The 24,246-nt window shown below is 41.1% G+C and overlaps 1 protein-coding gene across 1 annotated transcript in view; it reads left to right on the plus strand.

Annotated features, from left to right (window-relative positions):
- adgrb1a (adhesion G protein-coupled receptor B1a) overlaps positions 1–24,246 on the plus strand; it is a gene marked incomplete at both ends in the record, with an annotated part of 145,802 nt that overhangs the window by 120,981 nt on the left and 575 nt on the right. The window contains 7 exons of the mRNA XM_080038830.1: positions 9,015–9,113; positions 12,619–12,790; positions 13,336–13,431; positions 13,525–13,564; positions 16,490–17,142; positions 18,454–18,489; positions 18,737–18,895. Coding sequence (XP_079894956.1) covers positions 9,015–9,113; positions 12,619–12,790; positions 13,336–13,431; positions 13,525–13,564; positions 16,490–17,142; positions 18,454–18,489; positions 18,737–18,895 — 1,255 coding nt within the window. The remainder of the gene's footprint in view (positions 1–9,014; positions 9,114–12,618; positions 12,791–13,335; positions 13,432–13,524; positions 13,565–16,489; positions 17,143–18,453; positions 18,490–18,736; positions 18,896–24,246) is intronic.

The raw sequence follows: 24,246 nt of genomic DNA on the forward strand, positions 1-24,246 counted from the left end.
GAATAAGTTATTCAGTTGAACAAGTCAAAAGTGCACTATGCCATTTCGGGGGGAGCGGGAGGGGGGGGGGGGGGGGGTTAGTTAGTTTACAAAAACATATTTTCTTTATTTGGAATTCTTAGTATTTATTGAATAATTCTATCATCATCAATCAAAACTAAATTATTTGTAGGCACCCGGAACCAAGCGTAAGCCTAGAATATGTTTGTAAACCAAACTGTGGGCCCTGCTGCTGTAAACAACAACAGCGAAGCAGTAACTTTCTAACTTCAAACAGTGTTCCAGGGATCACATTTTCCTGCAAGGGAAATTTAGTTTTTTTCAGTTATGAGAATATTCTTAACAAAATGTTCACTTCCCTGACATAGCCAAAGTTACATAGTGCACCTTTAAGAGAAATTTAAAAATGGTTTACCGTATAGTTCAAAACAATGATCAATTCTTCTGACTTTAAAGCTGAGTGGAGAATAGAACATGGGTTAGGCTGTCTGGTTATTGGTCCTGCACAGTCTGAGCTAGATGAAGACTCATCTCATTGCTTTTTTGAGTTTCCAATGTGTGGCATTCTCCTTCCAGCTGCACTCTGTTTGCAGCTGTTGCGATTGATGAAAGTTGCCGTATATCCATCCTTGTCTTTTTCCCCTGTTTGGTTATTTCTAGTAGAAAAGTTGCCGTATATCCATCCTTGTCTTTTTCCCCTGTTTGGTTATTTCTAGTAGAGGGGAGCAGGGCTTAGAAACAGCTAAAAATACAGCCTTGGAAAAAATTAAGAGACCACTCCAAATGTTCAGTGCCTCTTGTTTTACTCTTTAGAGGCATATGTTTGAGTAGAATGAACATTTTGGTTTTGTTTTATAAACTACTGACAACATTTCTACCAAATTCACAATACAAATATTGTCATTAAGAGCATGTTTCATGAAGTAATGTAGAGATGAAGATTGAAGAAAAATCCAGACTGGTCTCTTCATTTTTTCCGCGGCTGTATATCCATAGACAAATACACAACTTTGGCTTTGATATGTATAACTTTGTGGTGTTCTGGTATTGGTGTTAACATTGCACATGCTAAACATGTTATTTAGTTAATACAATGTTACCATTACAAATAGAACCAAGCCAAAACCTTGTTCTAATGGAACACTCAAAACATTGTTTTGGGGGGAAAAATCCACATTGTTGAGAGCTGACCCAGAATCAGAACAGAAGAATAAGTAGAGTTAAATCTTTCTGTTCAGTATAGAGATGTTAAGCCAAGAGTAGCACTTAAGACTGAAAGCAAGAACTGCCAACCTATAGCTCAGTCAACCTTAAACACCTGCACCCATTGCTTTCTGTGTATGCCCACACAGCTTCACTGATGTGATGTGCATTATTGCGTGTTTGTGCATGTTCTATTGATGTGTGTCAGAACTTTAAAACAATTCAAATAAATTAGATCACATTAGCATTGTGACTATGGCTTAATGATTTGATATAATGCCAACATATGAAAGCTTTGGAGTTATTGAACAGTAATTACATTTTTATCATCAATGAACACTTTGCATGTTTTTTTCCAAAATGTTGGAGTTCTACTTTAAATATCGGTTATAGATACACTTCCAAATTCAAACTTTTTTGAATGCACATAATTAAAACAAAAGTGAAATAGGAACAGGTAAAGAGCACTTAACGGAGCACGTTGGTCATCCTAGCACAGAGCCCACATGCACCCTTGCTCCCCTTTACAACGCAGGCTGTTCTGTCTCCATTGGCATTGTTGGTGCACTCAAATGTTATTTTCTTTCTCTCTCTCTCTCTCTCTCTCTGACAATGTTTGCTTTCTTTAATGATCTCTCTGTTTCTACTGTACTTGTTTTTTGCTGTCTGAAATGTCATGTTTGCGTTTTTGCACAGAATCCCCTCTCTCTCACTCAGGGCTCTCCAATCAGGAACACATGAGGCTCCTCAGCCCCCTCCCATGTCATCAGTGATTGGGTAAAATAAAACCTGCCCCTCCCCCCACCTCGTCCTAATCAATGGCTACCAGCCCTGCCCATCATCAAACCTGCTAAATCCTCTAGCAAGCTGCACCTCTGATTGGCTATTACTATTACTCCCTACCTATTTACCTCACTATGTCACCCTGCAATTTTATTCTGTCAATTCTTATTGCCTCAGGTTGCCAACATTTCTGGAATGGCTTTTAGAAAAAAAACGTGTCTCAACAATAACACATACTAGTTGCAGTGCAGCAATATTAATATGTTCTATTCACTCCACTGGTGGGGGTCTGTGTGTATGGTTAGAATGGTCAGGGTTGTATCTTTAGAGTGTGTATTCTGCAGCTGATTGCGTGGATGATCAGATTTTTCCGTTTGATCCAAACTCTAATGACAGCCTGGCATGAAGCCTCAGCATATCCTGCGAACAGATAAGAAAGTCAGGATGTGTTTTCTATTCAACAAAACATTTGGTGAAGTTTTCATTGACCAATAGAAGAACAGAGCGCTTATGAGTGGAGTCAGGGTGGTTAAAACTAGACCAAAGGTGGCCGTTGTAAACACTGACAATATACTTGCTGTTCAACCACACCTTTGCGTAGACGTTGTAAACTTTTTTGTCCACATACTTGACTATGTACGACGCGTATTACTCAAAGTTAATGGGCCGCGGTTCCTTTGGACGTGTAAAAACGTTGATGTGCTGGGTTAGCCGGGAATTTATTGTGGACGGTACAGTACACATGCTACTGTGGGCCATAGCCATCGACAAAACATCAAGCATTCAACCTTGCCACCGCCACTCGGCTAATAACGTCTTCAATGACCCTCTGTAACTCTTATTTACCAGTGGGTTTTGTTTCTAAGATGAACTCCATCTGTTAACAGTGGCACTCATAACTTAGACCTAACATATAGCATTGACATGTCCCCAAGTCTGATATAATACACACTAGCTAGAATACCGCAGTGTAGCTGCTCAGGCCTCGTAGTTCACCTTAACTGTTTCTGACAGTGGCATAGAACTATCACATAATGTCAGTGAAACCCTCGTTTGAGATGGTTGGAATTTATTTCACAATGCCTTTGTCCTTACGCCAGGCTCCCCCCTTATAAGCGTCCCTCCACAGGGTGAATGTCGCAGAGTGGGCTTGTGTAGGGAACAGGGATCAGTTTGGCCTATGTTTTGCATTTCCATTTGTTAGCTACCGTTACTTCATCAGTCATGGAGTGATACGGATCTGTGAATACTGGAGTTCGACGTTGTAGCAGTTGTTTATGCCCATTATATCATGGCTATGAACCAATCAGATTGCTTGATTTGAGCTACCCATTTTAACAACAATATACGACGATTAGCCATGACATGGCTTAATTCAACACTTACTACTCAGTAGATTTTGAGTTGATTTAGTTTTCTCACACACATTTTGATTCAAGGTGTGCAAGGTGTATCTGTGTCTTAGGGCGCGTTTACACTAGCTTTGTTGAGTGTGGTTGAAACAAACCCTGGAGCGTTTAAGACCTTGGTGTGGTTCATTTGTGTTGGTTTGAACACAGTCCCAAACTCTGGTGTGCACTAAAAAATCGTACCCTGCTCCACACAAAGAGGTGGTCTCTGGCCGCTTGAAAGTGAACTCTGGAGCGGATCATCTCTGGTGTGAACCCCATCCCCACTAATCACAGGAAGTGTATTTACGCATCATTTCACCGTCTTTTGCACAATGTCTTTCATTAAACATGTTATCAAAGCTGGGGTGGAGGATTTGGGGAGAAAATGGCAGTTGGGATAGAGATTCAAATCCAAATACCTCAACCGCTCCACTTGCTCTCTTTGGTCCCTCCCCTATGGTCCCTCCCTGACACGCTCTACACCAGCAAAGTCGTGCCAAAGTGAATGGACAGTCCCAAAAGCCAATAAGAACAGATAATCGGAGCCTCGCTCTGATTGGTCAAAGTGTCAGCTCATATTAACTTTGACCAATCAGAAATCATATACCCCAGCTTTAAGTTATTTAGCGCTTGTTGTCAGAGCATACGCCCACATGCTCCGCCCGCTACAGTCTACTGCTATTGTAACGTGGGCTGACAGAGGAAAGTAGCTCTACATTTCATAGATTCTGGCTGTTACAGTATGCGCTCCACATTAAGCATTGAAATAACCGGCCGATGCTCTGTGATGTAGACGATGGTAGGAATTGCCAGGGATCTGCATTTTTATTTGCCAAACTGTCTGACAGCATTTCAGTGCACGTGACACCTTATAATGTGTAGTCTGTTTGAGACAGAAACATTAAAAAACTAAACAATGTATCCGCTCTCAACTGGTGTGCACCAAAGAAGCGTACTAGTGGGTGTGAACAGAACTAGCACAGCAACAGTCTGTTCTGATGGTTTTGGATCATGTCTCATTTACAGTATTTCTAACAACAAATTCCTCATAATCCTCTTCAAAAGCAGACACATCGCTATGTCCTCCAAATGTGGCCATATCTTGTCAATGAATAGGCTAATAAAATTCCTTCGTGCACTGTACCCTGCGTCTGTAGTAATGACAGCGGCAGGTAAAAAAAAATATTATTGAGCCGGTAACCTGGGTAATATCAGTCCGCCGCTGCCGTAGCCTGCTACCAGGAAGTTAGCTTAAAGGATCATATCAAGCTTAAAGGATCATATCACTTACTTAAAGACACACCTCTTTTGGCCTTCATCTCCAGATGAGAATGTGTTCTCCCAGCAGCATCTACGAGTGGTTTATTATCATTTTATCATATCTTAAAGTTTTAATGTTACTTTTGTACGTGATGATTTCTGATGAATCTGTGTCTATTGTTTTACTTTTTGTACCGTATAGCACTTTGGTCTGCCTCTGCAATTATAAATGTGCTACATAAATAAAGTTGACTTAGAGACAAGCTCAGTCTCCTTTACCCAAATAATGACAGGCTCATCCAGTAAGAAAATTCAAGCGGAACATACGTACATCCAAACCAGCACTGGAGTTTGCTTTCCTTCCTAAAGCTTATGTTGTTTCAATCACCAAGCCTGTGCATTTACAGGAGTTATTTGTCGATTCATCAGATGTTTGATTAATGGGTTCGTGTAGCTTGAACAGGTACTTTCAATGGTTAGTGTTCCATTTGATGCAGAACCTTGGAACATCTTTGTCTTTGTTTGACCAGATTGTACCAGATCAATATGATCTTTCTCCACGTTGGATATTTCTTTATTTAGCTTAATCCACAACAACACACCTTGTACCTCTCAATCCTTAGATCCAGGGAAATAGTCTTGTATTTTCTTTTTCTTTCCTCTGAAAGTCTTGATTGCTTTTTGATAGCACTGCCTACGGCCCTACATTTAGCGGCTGTATTGCCCTTTTACTTGAAATTAAATTCCTTCCATTATGTGATTTTTAATCCTGGCCGTTCAGGGGGCTAGAAAAATCGATTCCCTCAGCGCTTCAGCGTTAATTGTTGTTTAGCAGGAGGCTATATGGTAACAGATTGGTTTGTTATTACTTGTCAATATCCCCCACGTTGTCCTCAATCTTTGTCTTTGCAACGACAGAGGAGAAATATAAATTAAAAAGTTTGAAACGGAATGCAGATGATTTGGAGAGATTTTGGACTTTTTGGTGTTGGAAGAAAAAAAAAGTAATGTTCCTCTGGGATCATACCTAGAAATCATCTTTGTCTTTCTGTATTGGGTGAATACTGTTGAAATGGCAACTATAGAAAGTGAATACCCTTCTTTCTCTCCTTCAGTGAACTCAATAAAACCTAAATCTGCCCAGATACATATTGTGTTAATCATGACTGGATCTATTATGCACTTCTGTCTCGTTTTTGAGATATGTCTAGTGCTGCAGCTATTATGGAATTTGGAAACAGTAAATGCTTCATCGATCTAGAAAATCAATGAAAGAAGAAAAATGAATTGAGACATTAATTCCCCGTGGGTTTTGTGTAGTGTTTCTTAAGAGAAGACATTTTTACCAATCTCACCATCTCCTGTAGCCTGGTGAGACCCCTCGTCTAGTGTGAGCATCACATCAGTTACTCTCCAGCACATCAGTCTTTCTCTAATCTTTTGGGGAGGAGCCCTCCAAAAATTGCCGGGCCAATCAGGGATGTAGCATCCGGCCTTATCTCAGTTTTTTCAACTGCATCCAATCGTCCTCCGCCTCATTTCCTCTTACCAAAAATTGGCATTGATGTGACGTTGGGGGGAGGGAGATACGCCCATCTAGCTGACGTATACCGAATTAGCAACATTAGCTTGACCGCACTTAGCTAGGCTAACAGCATATGCTCTACTTGGTAGGTTCACAAGCTCATAGCTCACAATCCTGAGCCATGCTGCCTGCATCAGTCGGTGCTTATAACTAGCCTCCGAGGCGAAGTGAAGGCCAGCAGCTAGCTGTCACTCAAGAGGCCGCGCCTCTATTTATTTATAAATGTTAACCTCCAATAGAATAAAAACTAGCCTGGTACAAAAGAACCCTTAACATACAATGCTGTGAAAGCGGTCTATTTAACATGGGGGTCAATGAGAAATTGCTCTATTATGAATCCTGCCCTTAGTGGCCACTCGGTGAACTGCATTTTGTCACTCCCGCATTGGATGCTAGTAGAATTCGCTGTGGTTGGGGCTTGGTTCTGACCTTACATTAATCCACTATAGTGAAAGGCAGCTTCTGATTATTTCCTCTAGTCGTCAATCTAGCCTCCTGAGACCAGCCATATCTTTCAAGCTTATTCGTTGATCCATGTTGACGTCAACAACTACATGAACCAATAAGGGGCTGCCTTACACTTACAGACAGAAAGTGGGGAGGGTCCGGTCTGACTGGAGGTTAGATTGATGACTACATGAACCAATCAGGGGCTGCCTTCCACTAAATGACAGAAAGTGGGGAGGGTCCGGCTGACTGGAGGCTAGATTGATGACTACATGAACCAATCAGGGGCTGCCTTCCAATAACAGACAGGGCCGGGCTCCTCCCCATGTAGATTGGAGGAAGTACAGACTGATCTGCGGGAGAGAAACAAATGTGAAGCAAGCAACATAAGGCTGGTCTTGCAAGGCTACATCTTCTGAGACCTTAGCAATTACTTTAGTACAATGTTATCATCTAGATTCTAGAACGATATAGGGTCTGGCAACGATCATAAGTTTTCCAACTCAACTTCTAGCACTACAACCAATCAGAGCAATAAACAAGGTGACGTATTAAGCCATGTTCATTTAGCGACCAGCGGGGCTAACTGAACTTTTGCCGGAAAACAGGAAATTCTTCTTTCTTGCTAATTAAAGATTTGAGTGCCGTCTTTGAAATCGTTAAGTGTCGAGGCCAAAACCGTTTCAAACTCAAACAACGTATTCGCATCCATCTTTGTTGTTTACTAGCACGGCTTCGATGCACAGCACTGTCGTCATCCGGTTACGTCCGCCCCTGAGCCCCATACATAGGGCTCTGGCCCGCCCATACCAGATAGAACGATTTGATTGGTAAGTCAGAATTTTCTGACATAGTTAATGAGCTTTAATGGAGAGTGTCCAGACCAACTGGCTGAGCAAATTTTTTTTTCGCCAGCGGCAGGCCTAGATTTCCAGGCTAATGTCCTGCCATATTATATCAGTCCTTGTTGTTTTACCCACAGCATTTATTTCCTCACAGATACTCTCTCATATCATGTTTCTTTGAGTAATATTAATATTAAATGGCTGTAGCTCAACAGTGCGTGTGTTTTCCCGGCGCTGGAAACCTTAGTTTTCCCTGGTGGTGACGAGACGGTGTGGATCCTCTGGCAGCATCTGAAGTCTTCCTGCATCCACACTATTCGCACTTTACTTTAGTATTACCATGTAATCACCTGGTCAATGATCAAATTCCTTCGTGATTTTCTCTACTTATGACATCTATTGCAGTATGTCCGTCCTGGGAGAGGGATCCCTTACTTTGTCGACTCTCCCTGAGATTTCTTCAATTATTTTTTTTAATCCCGGTAAAGGGTTTTTACTGGGAGTTTTTTCTCAGCCGAGCTAAGGGTGTAAGGGCAGGGTGTCATATTGTATCATATTGTATGAAATGTAAAGCCCACTGAGACAAATGTATTTGTGATTTTGGGCTATACAAATAAAACTGATTTGATTTGATTTTCCTCTTCCTATAACACTTCTAATTCCATGGCATTCCATTTCTCTTTTGCGCTTGCTGCTGATCTAAACCTTCATTTAGATCTACTTCCTCTTAGATGTTTGCACCCGTTGTCATTTGCGCATTTATTCTTAGTTGGTCACACGCAGAACGCCCACAAACCAGCAGAAAGTGCAATTTTTAGAACGCTCACACAGTTGAGCACTCTAACACCTAAATGTGTTGATGGTATTATCCTGAGGCAGTATTTGTCCCTTTGGTGGCTTGACTGCAATGCTCATTGCTCATGGGCATTACAGTACTCATTTGTAGGTGGATTCATGCAAGTAGAGGTTTTGAGATGTGGCTGTGTGTGTGTGTAAACCTTTGCATTAGAGCCATGCCGGTGCTTGTAATACGCAGTTAGCATAGATTGAGATGACCAGGGGTGAAGCACATCTACATCATCATATCCACAGCAGCAGACATGTAAATACACACCAGGCCTAGGACATGCACTAGATTAAACATTTAGATTAAGCCTTTTGCATTAGAAGTAGATACAGGTTAAGTGGGTGACATACACAGAATGCAATGACAGGAATTCTCAGTACCCTTCAGGTCATCAAAGCAGTCATTTGTAAAGAGCATCAGACATCATGTGTAACATTGTTGGCCCGATAACTCCCCATAGTCACACACATGTGAACCCAAAACACACACACACACACCGGTCTCTGAACTGGAAACTGTAAGCCCTGAGAGAGAGATTGTGCGAGAAACCCTGTGGACTCACTGTGTGTGCACACGCGCATCATTGCGAGTCTGTGTGTAGGTGCATTTGTATCTGTTTGTGTATGTTACAGCGTGTTAATTTGACTTTGCAGTCAGATGACAGTGCCACTGTACAATATGACGCTCAAATGTGCCAAGTGCGGAGTTATCTCTTCGGCTGACGTTTCCACCACAGCTACCAGTAACGCCATGTTAGTCCTGCTAATTATTTTTCCCTTAACTCTTCTTTACCTCTGTGCTCTCCTCCTCTACTGTATGCATCCCTTCTCCTCCCTCACTCGATTGGTTCCTCTCTCCTTTATCGCTCTGTCATATTTTTCTTGCTCTGGTTAGGGAGGAGTTCATGCAATATGAAAGGCTCCTGAAGCGTATGTGTGTTGTTTGCATACATGTCAATAGTTATGCATATGTGGTTGATGATTGAATGAGAGGGAGTGTTTGTTGGTCCCTTTAGAGCTCATCAAAGTAAAAAAGAACATATGCAGAGAGGCCAGCAAAACACTTTTTTCCTTTCAGTTCTTGCGTCTAGGTGGATCCTTCCCACCTGAAGGCGAGACACTGCAGGTGAATGATGTAAAATAGTGTGTTTAGATCTAGATGTTCCATAAAGCCGGAGTTACATTTTTTAATAAACAATAAACTGTCCAACGTTTTTACAGAACAATTGATGGATACAGTCTTTCTTCATTTGATAAATTAAAAAATAATTTTGGGTTAAGGTTTTAAAAACGTAACTTCGGCATTTATTCAAGGGCAAAATGTATCACAAATTAGACAAATGTACAACATATGGACAATTCATCCTTCAGAAGAGGGCTAAGAATGAGCAAAGAAAGAAAGATTAGTGAGGAAAACTAATGTTGAGATTACGTCCGTTAATGGAGAAGTATACAAAACGCAAACTTCTAAAGTTTTGTCAAATAAACAACAATTGATGTAAATGTTTGACCTTAGAATGAAAGAATACATGTTATGGAAGCAAGAAATGTTTTCCTGCTGTGTCTCGCCTTTACCATCATGGGCAATTCCTTTCTTCTTTTCGCTATTCTGCAAATAGAATCTGGTCATATTTAGTTTTAGTTATTTCCCTCCTGTTTGCTCTCTGCTACAATCCATAAATACAATCTCTGAATAGCTTTTAAATAGCTTTCACTTTGTAATCTATATTGTGACATTGCTGACATACTACACACAGATAGAAACATATATATTTGTTTCTGGTTGATGTGACTAACTAAAGGAGTAAACTGAGTTAAATCATCACATTATAACTCAATTCAGATACTTGTACTCTCAACTTTACGCCTGTATATTATTTTTACTATGTTTAGTATAGAGTTTCTTTCCAAATAAAATGAAAAAGTCTTAATAAAATATTCAGCTCTTTAAAGTTTGAAAACAATAGTGTTATTTGGGTCCCATAAAGATCCACAAGTTTGACTATCACAAGTCAGCCTCCTTTAGATTTTAATAGTTTTGTATAGACTTTTTTTCTCACTTGTCCTGGTCAACATCAATGGATCACCCACTAAATGTTATAATGTGTGTGTGTGTGTGTGTGTGTGTGTGTGTGTGTGTGTGTGTGTGTGTGTGTGTGTTGACATGTTTTACAGTGTTGAAATGCAAAGTGAAGATAGGGGAGTCAGCAAGAGACTAGAGTGTGTATTTACTGAACATATCAGGAACATTGCTTTAGCTTTAATATATCATTATCTGCTACACTTTCGGGGTTAGTGGGTGTGGTAATGGCTTCCCATTCTTAGTGGATTGTGTTGAAGAACATTACTTATTGCAAAAGGAGAAGTTCATAGGGCTACAATAAAATTATTTTGTAAACGATGAATTCAAATAAGGTCCAAGAATAGAACAACTTGAATTAAATTTAGGTAAAGGATTGAGCCATTTGAAAGGCAGTATGTTCGGTTTATCTTCCATTTTGACCAATTTCATAAAATAAACCTATCATCAAGTATGTCCTAGTCTAGAGTGTTCGTTTGGGCAGGGTGGAAAAACCTCTGAATCAGGATTCACATCAACACATCTGCTTCACATTGCCGTATTTAAAATGCAAAATGAACAGTGTGATGCATAGATAGTGTTAAAACAAGAGACATGACAAATCGAATTTATTTTAAAAATAATGAAAATTCCTTTTAAACCATGAACGTCTCAGGAGTTGGCTTTTTACACACAGAGGTCTTCATGCAATACAATTTCAGCAGCGATGCTTTCTTGATAGAAAGTACATAATAAAAAATGTAAATACTTGTTATTAGGTTATTTAATTTATATACATGTGTGTGATCATGGCTTTATTGGGAAAGGTCTTGCAGGTAATGTGTTTTCACCTGTCTTATACAATCTGGAAGTTGATATAAACAGTGTTTTCTGACACTTAAACATCTTTTCATTCAATTGTCCCTTGTAAAGATTGCAACACCAACAGGACATTCAATAATGATTTTCAAATAATGGATATCATTGCATTTATATCTACCGTACTGTTTACTTAATATGGAATATTCCCATTATAAAATCAATAATATCATCTATTAAGTAGTTTAAAGGTTCAGTAAGCGGAATGGTCAGTTTAGCTAACTTCCTGTCACTGACTGCAGTTAGCAGTCCCCTCCCTCGTCCCTACGTCACCACATTAATGCACTGCGGTCTTCAAGCAGCGAGTTATCTAGCATCATCTCAGATAAGTAAGTGTGATAAAACATGATAAAAACCATCAAAACAGACATTGGGAAGGATTTTTACCTGCTCCGCCATTGTAGGCGAATACACATTCACCCATCTGTCACTCTGCGCTTGCACCGGCAGTGAGACGGGTGCCGGTTTGTAGCGTTTTCTCTTCTGATTGGATATCAGTTTTCGTGATCCCTGAAAAGTTTATTTGACGAACACATGCAAGGCGGTTGACTGAGAGAACGGCTTTATGAAATGTGCACACTGTATGAATAAAGAGCGATTTAACACTTACATAAATAAATCGCTTATTTCACCTTTAAGTAAAAATATCTGAGTGAAAGACATTTTTACGACACCCTCTCTTATTCCTCTTATTAGAACAAATGGAATGAGTCCAAAGAAGGCAAAGGGAGGGGGAACATATGGACAGTGGGAATGACACTTCTACAGACTCTCTCCCTCTATCTCTCTTTCTCTGTCCTTTTCTGTTCTGCTTCTTCTGTTAAAGGTGCATTCTGTTTCAGCCTCATTACACTTGCTTTCCCCCACTGCTCACCCTTGCTTCTCCCCCTTTCTTTCCTGTTGCTAGATCCTCTATGGTTTGACTGAGCCATCTTAAACATACATGCATGTAATATATGTGAATTCTGTGTGAACATATATATATCTCTTCAGATAATGGATGTATGTTTTTGTTTGTAATAATAGCATAATTATTTGTTTTGATGTTATGCATTTATGCCAATGTAAGAGTTGATGGCTGCTTACACTTTGCTAACAGCCTGAACAGTTACCAAGACAAAAGTAATAATCTAGCTAAAAGCCAATATGAAATCTCTTAAAACAGGCCTGCCTTAGATATCAAATAATCTAATAATCTAGCTAATGGCAAAAATGAAATGTTTTAAAAGCAAGTATAACTGTCAGAAAGCATTGTAGTCTGGTCTCTGTGTCATGTTGCCTAGCGCTGTTCCTGACTGCAGTTCCCCTCCCATCCTGCAGGGCGTCACTGTGGAGCTCCTGTGTGGTGCTGCCTCTGCTGGCCCTCACATGGATGTCAGCGGTCCTGGCCATAACAGACCGGCGCTCGTCACTCTTCCAGATCCTCTTTGCTGTCTTTGACTCACTGGAAGGCTTTGTCATTGTCATGGTGCACTGCATCCTGCGCAGAGAGGTACCTCACATGACCTTTGAATTTATGTATGTACTTATCCCATGCCTTCTCAATGACTATATGCTAACCTCTCACAGACAATTCTTTGTGGTAAGGTAAGGTTTCCCCATTCAAATTAGCACAGCACTAAGCACGAGCAGTTCATCAATAAATATCCTTGCAGAGGCCTGATTCAGCTGCGTATGATTGGCAATATCTTATCAGTTGGTCAGTCCATTTTTTCAATCAACACTATTGTGCAGAGCCAAATTGACATGACATTTAGTGTATGCAGGGTCCCTAGAGGATGAGAATGCCGATGACAAGTGTCAATCCTTGGACATACTCAGACCCCAAATGTGGTCGACTGCCTAGTAGTTTCACCCTAAGAACAAACTTGTAGCCCTGACGATTAGATGTTTTTTTTTCAATGTAAAATATATGTTTTTTGTGTTGCGCTAAAAGCCTTTATTATGAAAGCCTTCTCACTAGTACTTTTGAACTGATGTCTTTATATGTCCTAGCAGTATTTAGATGGTGACCTGTGCTCTCATGGTGTGCTTCAGGTGCAGGAGGCAGTGAAGTGCCGTGTGGTGGACCGACAGGAGGACAATAATGGAGACTCAGGAGGATCTTTCCAGAATGGCCATGCACAGCTCATGGTATCAATATAAACATACTTCTAGGATTTTTTTTTTTAAAATATTGGCAAGGTGTTTATTTTTTATAAAATATTTCTTGTTTTCTTTCCTCAGACTGACTTTGAGAAAGACGTGGATATCGCTTGCAGATCAGGTACGCTCTAGGTTGTGTGTGTTTGATTTGACTTTGGTGACTGCAGATGTCTCTTTGAGCATTTTCTCTGTGTTTTCACTGCTTCAAATTCCCCAGCATTGTTGTAACAGATGTAAGGCACGTTCCCCTCAGTTCTGCACTTGTGTCTTACAATCAACATCAGAGTGGCCCTGTTTTACCAAGGAGCTGTTTTGACAATAGATATGGGAGAATACGACCGCTTAACGCAGTTTAGCCCAGGCTGATGGGAGTGGAATGAACAACTGCTGAGCTGTTATATGCAGATAAATAGGGCTGTCTGAGTCTCTCCTACACTGCCGCTGTATAATCAAGTACCTCCCGACAGTGCTGCATCAGATACTGGCTGTGCTCTGATATCCGCTGGGAGTGAAATCTGATCATCACTTGAGACAGGAAATCAAGAAAAGCATCTGGAGCTGTAAAGCTATTGAGACACAGACAAGCCCTATAGAAAAGAAGAGAAAAGAACAGAGAGGGATGATTGTTTTTTACTTTGTATATGTCAAGTATGAGGAGGTAGCACAGAGAGTGGTTTAAAGAAACTAAGTCTTTTGGATAGAGCAGTGTCTAATGTTGTTTACAAGCATGCACATGTTAGGCATGTGATGAGGCCATAATGATATGCGTTAGGTGCACCGATCAACAATTTTTCAGTATGATCCTATTCCATGAGCCTGAGGGCTGTGTTTTATGGAGCCTTGTGCTCCTGGTAGGGTGTTCCATTGAAAATAACTACGTGTGTCACATCCTGTGGACCCACCACCTGCCGGAGGAACTGCTGGGGTCAGGTGCATTGATACCCGTGTCGATGGACCAGACCTGGGCAACTCCATAGATCTCCTGATACACTTGAACATGAATGTTGGCAATGATGGAGACACCTATTGGAGGCGCTATTGGGAGGAACGTCCTCCTTGATCTGAACCTGAGCAGTCCTATGTTATTGGACTTGTGCTAATCATGTCCCTAACAGACACCATGTTCAAACCTTCCTACTGAGCTTTTCTGGCTTCCATGAGGAGGTCGGGGACATCAAGGGGCGGTAACCCTGGAACACCTTGGTGGAAACCCGTGGTCAAGGAAGCCATCTGACTGAGTAAGGAGTCCCTTGGTAATATTTAATCCAGAAGGACTCCAGAGGCAGTTGTGAGGGACTGACTGGCACCAAAGTGATTCTGGAAAACCGTCTGGCATCTCAGGAGGGGGAAACTGGAAACCATCCAATAGTGCTGGGCGTTATACCGGTTCATACCGAATGCGTGTGTTTTTCCTCTTATGATATACTGTACATTTTTCACACAACGGCGGAAAGCGGAAAACAAAACTTTACATGTGTGTGGCAAATGGCGCTATTGTGCTGTGATTCGGACCAGCACCTCTAATTCTGAGGCAATGATTCTTAGCAAGAAACCGATTGATTAACTACTCCAGGTAGGGCAAGTTTCATTACCTCAAGTGAAGTAGATCAAGTCCCTCTGGGTCTTGAGGGGACAATGGAGAGGGAGATAGGCTGGAGAATCGGAGCGGGGTATGGTAGTGTTCCAGGCCTGTCCAGCTGGGAGGAGGAAGACCCAGGACTTGGTGGTGAGATTAGTATCTACACTGGCCTGGGAAAGCATCGGGGTCCCCAAGCCCGAGCTGGTCAATGTTTGGGGTCCCCTACTGGACCTGTTGCCCCTGCGACCTGACCCCAGATAAGCTGTTAAAAATTAGTATGAATATTAGAACTTTCTAGAATTATCTTTTTGAGAGATCAGCCATTAGCTGTGTCTCAATTCAGGGGTCGCAGCCTTCGAAGGCTGCATTTGAAGACCGATTGCGTTATAGCGGCACGTCAAGGCTTGTCCCATTTTGAAGGCTCCTTCATATGCGGCAGAGAAATGCAGCCTTCGTTTCACGGATCTGAAGGGTCCAACGGATGGATCCTTCATGGCCCAACATATCCCAAGATTCATTGTGGTATTTTTCAAAGATGGCATGAAAACAACAGCAACGTGTTGCTCCATCTTCTTAACTTTTATCTTCCTTTATTTTTTTTATTGTCTTTTCTTTTGTTTTTCTTGTCCTTCTTTCTTCTTGTACTTTTTTTTCTTTTTGTCTGGTAGGCAACTTCTTTTTCTTTTTTCCTCCGTTGACAAGGCTGTCTCCGTTGGCAGCAATCAGGGTTGCTAGGCAGCACAGGAGCGGTGAGTCGTCACGCAAGGTAACGGCTTGTTACGCAAACCGGAAATGCTCTACGGAGACCTGCGGAGACCGTCTCATTTAACAACGCTTGTTCGGCCTTCATGGTCTGTGAAGGCGTGGCCTTCATAGACCGCGTCCTTAGAGGGATGCAACCCCTGAATTGAGACACAGCAATTGTCTGATTTGTCATAGCAGTCTGCAAGATTTGATCTGTATGGGTGTTTTTGGGTTGATACTGTTTTTGTTGCTTTGGTTGCATAACCAGTAGACCAAGAGTTGATACATTGAGTTGTCAATGCTTTTTGACAAACAATGACAGTGGCAGTGGTGACACTGGTGACAATGGTGTTTCTACATTACCTCAAAACAAGTTTTGCACATCTGATGTTGTATTACTTATCTTCGGATAAAAATGCAGATACTAGTGCATCTTATGTTTAGGGACCACAAAGGCCCCTGGTTTTAATGTGTGGGAATTTGCACCACTAAAACAATATCAGCAAAGATAATGGATGCATCTTTAAAACCCAATAGTTTTTTCAAAATAGTTTCACATAGAACTAATTACATTTGTGTTTAATTTTTTGACTTGCCAAAAATACAGTACATTTAAAATAATTAATTATAGGCTTTGGTGGGGTGGAGGACATTAGGGTGTAGGTTTGGTGGCTAGTAAATCGGGCATTGGTCCAACTCAGACTGGTGTTCTGTTTCCTCCAGGCACTACGAAGCGTTCATCTCTCCAGGGCGAGGAGAAGGCCTCTTCTGGGACTCTCACCCTTCAGAAGGGTTCTAACTTCAATACTATGCCAGCGAGCATGGCCAAGGTTCACCTCCAGAACGTGGCGGACTACACCAGTCACACCCTGACCCTGCGCAGGGAGAAGGGTGCCGCTAAGGGGATCAGCACTGAGCTGCCGGGCGCCAAATCCATCTACATCTGCGACGGCGAGCTCTTCAAGCAGCTGGATGGAGAGATGCCTCGGGGAAACGGTGAGGGTAGCAGCTCTGAGGGCCCCGGCAAAGGCCCGGGGTATGTCGTCCTACCAACCAACAACACAGGCACTCTGAAAGGGACCAAGGGGAAAGAGGAGTATAACATCAGCATCGAGCAGCAGCTACCTCAAACTAGGCACATCCACCTGGCTAACCCTATCAACGGCGAGCCAGTGCCAGGCTTTGGGCTGAAGAGCCTGCCTGCTGACCAGATCAGTGTATCATGCTCTGACAAAGACTCACCTGCACACCACCTGCAGAATATCCCCAGAGACTCCCAGATGGCCAACAGCATGGTGGATGGGGGAGATTGCGGAAACTCTGGTGTGATGTCCAAGAGTGAGACGGTCTCCACACTTTCCATGAGCTCACTGGAGGTAAGGCCACTAAAGTGATCAATGTGTGCTTGTCATATTAATGCATTATCAGCCTCATACTTCATAGATAGCGATGTGTGTGAAGTTGTGTTTTGTATCACCAAGTACTACAATACAAGAACCAGTATATTAAAAACATTTCAACAAATTTCATATCATATCCCTGTACTACCCATGTACTGCTTCGGTTGAGTTTGCTCTTAATGCAAATTCAATACTTGAACTTTTTTAACCTGTTTTTCTTGATTAATTCAGGATCATTTAAATTTCCACCGCATTATTCCCATCAGAATAAAAACACTTGTGGCATTCTGACCTTTCTAAAATACCATTCTCAATTTGTAGTTCATTCCAATCACTTCTAATTTGCTGTTCTAGTACTTAACTAAAGGCCTCACATCATCTCATTGGGAATAATCACGGAAGGCTTTTAAACTGAAACATACAGTGTGCAGGAAGTGGAGATTTTCATTGACATCAACAAAACATTTCACACCAGAAGTATTTATTTTCAAGGGTAGTCTCAAATTAGTGCAGTAAAAAAGTAACATCTTACTCAATGTGCCATGAGAGGCGTGTTGTGATATTAACAGAGATGATCAACTAGGGAGCCACGCAGAAATGAACTGAATATTTATTCATAATATTTTTTTTTAATGTTTGATTAGATCCCCCTAGATCAGTATTGTGCTAAATATCTTGCATGCTATGTTCAACCCCCCCTCTGATGTCAGGAACAAGGCAATTAACCCCTCTTATTTTCATCCATAAGTCCTAACACTGAATCACCAAAAAAGTATTCTAGTATTTCCTGGTCCCCATGTTAAGGACAGCATCTTTAAAAAGGTTAGTTTTCCCTCAGCTGGCCTGTTCAGACAGCAGTGACAGGATGAGAGGACACGGTGATCAGCACACAGCGGCCTGGACATCTGCCTGCTGGTGTCTTTTCGCTCGGGGGTAAAACACAGTCCCATAATGCCGTGTGAGGCGGCAGCTGCTACCGCATCCGAGCAGCCTGAAGGTCAGGGGTTCCCTTCACCACTCCGTGATGGAGGGACTGAAAGGTCATCCGGTCACAATCTGTTAACTGCAAACTAGAGCCAACAGTTTCAAAAAAACGACCAGTAGCAAAATCTTGTTTCCAATCCCCTCATGACTCACCGTCTCATCTCTGAGGTCCCAGAAGTTCTTGATTGTGGAGGAACACAATGAAAACAGTCAAGAAAAACACTTGAGCGTTTCTGTCTGCTCACAAGGCACACTATATCAAGACACATCTTTAATCTCTCTGTCTCATCTTCCCTCCCCCAGAGACGAAAATCACGCTATGCAGAGCTTGACTTTGAGGTAATTTTAGTACTATTTGATTCCTCTAGAAGCTTTTAGACTTTTTTAGACCAAAAAGCTGATATGTTTATCGGCGAGGCTATTAAAACCTTAAGATGTTTGCATTACATTTGTCAGATTTATTTCAAGTTGTGGGTGTGGCTGTAGTTTTTTGAGATTCAAGACATTCAATTTGAAAGGGGGTTAAGGATTGATGGTAGCCTGTTCTGTTAAACCTTATACGTAACGTGCTAATGTTCCTGTGTAGAAGATTATGCACACCCGGAAACGCCACCAGGACATGTTTCAGGACCTGAACAGGAAGATTCACAGTGCAGACAAGGATAGAGAGTCTCCACCTGTTGACGCCAAAGCTGCCAAAAGATGGAGTGTGTCCTCTGCCAGCAGTGACAAGACCAACATGAGTGTAAAGAGTTTAAACTTCATTCTGTCCTGCCCTCCCTCCCCTATATATCTAATGTCTGTGTCTCCCTTCTGTCAACGTTAGAACCAATCACCACACTTAAGTGGAGTCGCCTACTTAATTATAAGTGCAGCCATTTTGAGGATTGCATTTTGTATCTGCTTACAACATCAGTGCCAGAAGAATTTCCCTGTGGGGGGTATCTTGGGTCATACAAACTGCAACTACAACAGTAGCCAAGTTAACATTGTGACAAATAATTGAATGTTCTCTCAAATCTTATTAGTTGCTAGAAACTTAGCCCTTTTCCTGAGCTGGCAGCCCAGGCTCCAGCTAAGTATATTATAAATCAATCAAGTAGATGTATGCATTAGTCATTGGAAAGAGCAAAAGAGAAAAAGCTTACAGTAGTTTAGGATCAGAAATGTATTACAGCAGTTCCACTTCCTGCTTCCTGTAGTTAAGCACAATATAATTGTGAAGTGGGAAAGCCACTGAAAATATTGATGTCCTTATTGCTCTTCAGCATATAAATGCAACTATCAGAGATATTAAACTATGCTTCTTGATCGTGTTCATCTTGTATTTGGTACGGTAAATACTTTGGAATATAATAACATACAGAAACTTCAATGAACCTTTCTACAGAGACGAAGATAGCAAAGTATATCAGATAATAATCTAAATAACCATTTGTAAAAAAAAAAAAAAAGTTGACCATCAAGAGTGCTACAGCTGGCAGTCAGCTAACAATGTCTTCACATATATCAATATGACAATATACTCCCAATGTTGACTTTACAGCCAATAATTTAGTCTTGATTTCAGATAATACCGTCTGAAATCAAGGTAAGCTAGCTAAATACTGAGTTGTGGAGTTTTCATATTTCCCCCACTAACAAGAGGAAACAGAAGGTACAAAGGGAATCCATGTTGGCTTTGTAGCTGCAGTCATTCCATGGCAGCAGATGATTTCTATTTCCTTCTGCTGCAACAGTCCCTGCTCTCCATTTTGTTTCACAGCTTTGGAGTCAGGTCTTCTCTGGCATAGGGCTGTATGATGCAGCTATTTGACACTGATAGTTTCCGAATCACACATGTATGGTAGCCTGGAGAGTCCAACAGCATTAGCTTCTTTCCGGAAAAAAAAACATATAGGCTTATTTGTATGTAATGATCGTAAAATTGGAAGAGGCAGAGAGATGAAGTTCTCCAATGTGGGTATAAGATGTGTTTTGAGGATGTGCCACAGCCACACTCATCCCATCCCAATCCATGTTAGTATATCTAGCTATTTTTCTCTCTTTCTTCATATCACTACTTTACATTGAAGCAGCAAGTTACTAGTTACTCATACAAAAACGTAACAGAGATAAAGCCGGTGCAGGTCATGGGTTTGCTGCTCTCAGCCCTTTTGAAGCCACTGTGGAAACAACTCGCACATGTGTGGTGTGAATGGCGCAGGAAGTATTAGTATTTACAAAAAAAAAAAAAAATTATAAAAAAAAAAATTATAAAAAAAAAAATCGATTATTAACTTTTCTGAATCGATTCAGAATCGTTCGAGAGAGAATCGATATTAATCGGAAAATCGATTTTTTTTCCCACCCCTACAAGTTACCATCCATTTCAAAGTGATTTGTCCAAAAATCAGTTTTTGTACAGTATAGTTTCAGAATATATGAGTATTAGAAATATACTGCAGAGAGAGAGTTAGAGCAAACTATTACATCTGTGTGTCATGTCTGGAGCTTGTTGTAGGAGGTGGTAGGCTTAGCTTAGCGTAGCATAGAGACTGGAAAAGTAGAAGGGTCAACAATTCATTCATACTCATTACTGCCTGTGGAACTACAAATTGTTGTTTTACATTACTGTTTGTGTGGTTTTTGTGATGTTTTTTTTTGGGCCACAGCCAGGCTAGCGTTTTTCCAGTTTCAAGTCATGTCTCATGCCTGAAATGTAAGCAACAATCTTGTAACTGCCCCCAAACTATTCCAGATAAGAGATTAGATAAGCGCCATAATGTCATTCTAAATAAAATGGAAGAAAACCCAAAATGTAATAACTGGTCGAAAATGTAACAAAACGCTCAGCCAATGTCGCTATAACTTTTTGACATAATGTAACAACTTATTACATTTTGGGTCAGTTTTGACATTATGGAACGGGGGAAATATGTTTATACTTATAGGGAAAAAGATTGAATTACTTCATAGAGTGAGCCAATCATTGATGGATTAAAGACAAATTATTACACTTTTAGTTGACCAAATATTTACCCTCTCCATAATGTAGTTACTCACCCTAAATGTTATAAGTTGTTGCATTATGGACAAAAAATTATCACATTATGGGCTCAGCATTTTGTTACATCATCACCCAGTAATGACATTATGGGTTTTAATGTTGTAAAACAAGCTTTTCTCGGGAGACACTTGTGGTGGCAGTGGCATTTCCAGGACATTTTGACTGGTGTGGCCCAGGCCCCCAGGATGCTGCCTTCTCCGAGCAGCCAGCATGGACTAGTGGCCAACCCATTGGTACTGCATGCTGTGAATGGGAGCTTATTTTCATGGTAGCCCTAAGGCAGATTTCCCCGTCCACACCAATACAAGCGGCGAACAAGATTGTGTCGCCGCAAACATTTTCTGGATATCAATCATAGGCTCAAACTTATCTTGAGACCATATACTATTAAAACTGAAGTTTTTTCATTTCAAAACGCCACATAAAGCGTTTTATTAGCCCAACGGCTTTTAACGGCTTTCAGTTTGTTTTCGAGGGAGGAGGAGGGAGCGGCACGTCATACACTTGGGCGTGCCAGGGCTTGCATGAAAGCAATATGGCAGCTTCCTTGTTGCTTCTCTGCGCCTGAGCAGCTTTCATAGGAATGAATGGGCGCCATTTTTCAATACGGTGTCCATTTCTTTATATGTCCATGGTGTGGCCAAGGAGGGACACAGACCTAGAGTGGGGTGTCCATCGCAAAGAAAATCTCAACGAATGGCATGTGAAAAGTGAAATGCATTATAACTAGGGCTGCCAAACGATTACAATTTTCAATCAGATTAATCACAGGATTATGCGGATTAATCACGATTAATTCTACCATTCGATATAGGCCCGAAAAATGACCATTTTCTCTGTATATTGTTGTATGAATGGAACGATAAAGGACATAAGGTGAATAGGGGAGAGTGGCCTAAGTTGTGCCGGTGGGGAAGTTGTGCCACCCCTTGTTTCTAGAAAGCCGTGGAAGAAATTTAAAATGTGACCACATATTTAAGAAGAGCCATCCATTTGACTCATCCTGTAAAGAAGGGAGACACAAGGAATAAGATTAAAGCACATTTAAGCTAAAAAAAAGTGTTTTGCCTTTCAAAGTAAAATTTCCATGATCAAGGTTTTTTGATTATTGTGTCCGAACAATTATAGACAAGTTTGAAAACATTTGACACATGTTTTAGTGCTTTAGTATGCTACACTTTGAGTCTATACAGTTAGCACGATGTCAGCCCTAAACTGCTGCATCATGCCTATTATCCAAAATTCTGGGGTTGGGGTGATTTGTGCCAAAGGGCCTAGGTGAGTTATAAGTAAGTAAGTAAGTAAGTAAGTAAGTAAGTAAGTAAGTAAAATGTATTCATAAAAGCACATTTATGACAGTTTACACTGTCCAAAGTGCTGTACATAGTGCATTCAGTAGGTAAACAATGAAGGTAAAATAACAATAACAAAAATAAAAGACATAAAGCCCATACATCCACAAATATAGACAAAGATAGTAGTGCAGAAGATAGTTAATGGGGAGGAAAAACCAGGGTGTACAGATGGGTTTTGAGCCTTGATTTAAAGGCAGAAATGGAGGGGGAATCACATTTGTCAGGTGGCAGTCACAAGCACAGAGCAACTAGTGCGAAGTACATTTCTGAGTGTTGTGCCAGTGGCATGGCTGTATACGCTGGTCACCAAAAGAAAGTGATTGTCTACAGTAGCTCAGAAGAGACTGACATCTCCATTCCACTTAACGACACGACTGATGAGATTTCAGATGGCCAGAAAGATGATGATGGTGACTTTGTCATTGTGAGCTTTGCAGGCAAAACCACCTAGATCTGCTAGGCCTTGTTTAAGAAAATTGACCTTCAATCTTTGTAAAATATTTACTTTATTTACTTTAAATAAACCTTAAATAAGTAATTGTCTTATGGATTTGTCTGGCATTACAGTTTATGAGATATATATCAACGGCACAATTTACCCCCTGGTATTCACTCATGTGGCACAACTTAGGCCACTCTCCCGTATATACATTTAAATGTAGTTTTTTTATTAATTGAAAATCCAAATGATGGTGTAAATACTGCAAATGAATTATAATCAACTAAAATATATGCTACCACACCATACTTCAATTTGGCCGTCTCTATTCATATGTCTTTGAGCAAATATAGGATAGGCTATAGAATGGCATTTATTTGGTGAATCCATGGTTTTGCATCCCTGAATACAACCTGATTGCAGTTTGCACGCGCGCGTGTGTGTTTGCACGCGCGACCACGTTCTATGGGACTGTTCATTTGTAACAGAAAGCCGAACGTTATGTTGTTGTCACGTATTAATCACACACACCTCTGAAAACTGCAGACGTTTGTTTCCTCCCGTGAATGGAGCAGAATGTTTCTCCTGTTGCTTCCGAGAGCAACTGCCACCCGGACACAGACGTGGCCGTTAGCAGCAGTTATAGGTCCATGGTTAGCAGTTTAAAACACAGACTAGCGTGCTGCTATGTTTGGCCGCGCGCAGCTACTGATCCTGGGTCAGCCACAACGTTAGAGTGACTGTAGTACAGAGCCGATGGGATGCACGGGGCGGATCATTCTGCACATGCGTTAATTGCGTTAAAAAAATTAACGCGTTAATTCCATAAATTAATCACCCTGCATTAACCCGTTAATTTTGACAGCCCTAATTATAACCAATGCAAAGATGATTCATAATCGCAAAATAGGGAGATTTCGAAAAACCAAAGTGGGGGGTCTTGAGGTAAAGTAGGTGTGGGCCTGTCCTGTGAAATTAAATTTGCAGGAAAGGAGTGAGCAAAGGTTAGAGTTGTCCATCCTCATTTTAACCTCTGTCATTATCTTTCTAGCCATACTGAACACACCCTCTCTGAAGGTGCATTGTATGGCTGGGTCTAATAGCCTACTGGCCAATGCAGTGTAAAAAGGATAGAAGTCCCACACTGAAGACATGCTGTTGGCTAAAATAGACTGTAAAAGAAGCTGCTTAGCAGTAAGCTGTTGTGCCCCTGAACCCAATCATCTATGAACATTAGAAAATCTGAAAAAGAA

Source organism: Ammodytes marinus (genome assembly GCF_949987685.1).
Source record: "Ammodytes marinus genome assembly, chromosome: 13".
NCBI lineage: Eukaryota > Metazoa > Chordata > Actinopteri > Uranoscopiformes > Ammodytidae > Ammodytes > Ammodytes marinus.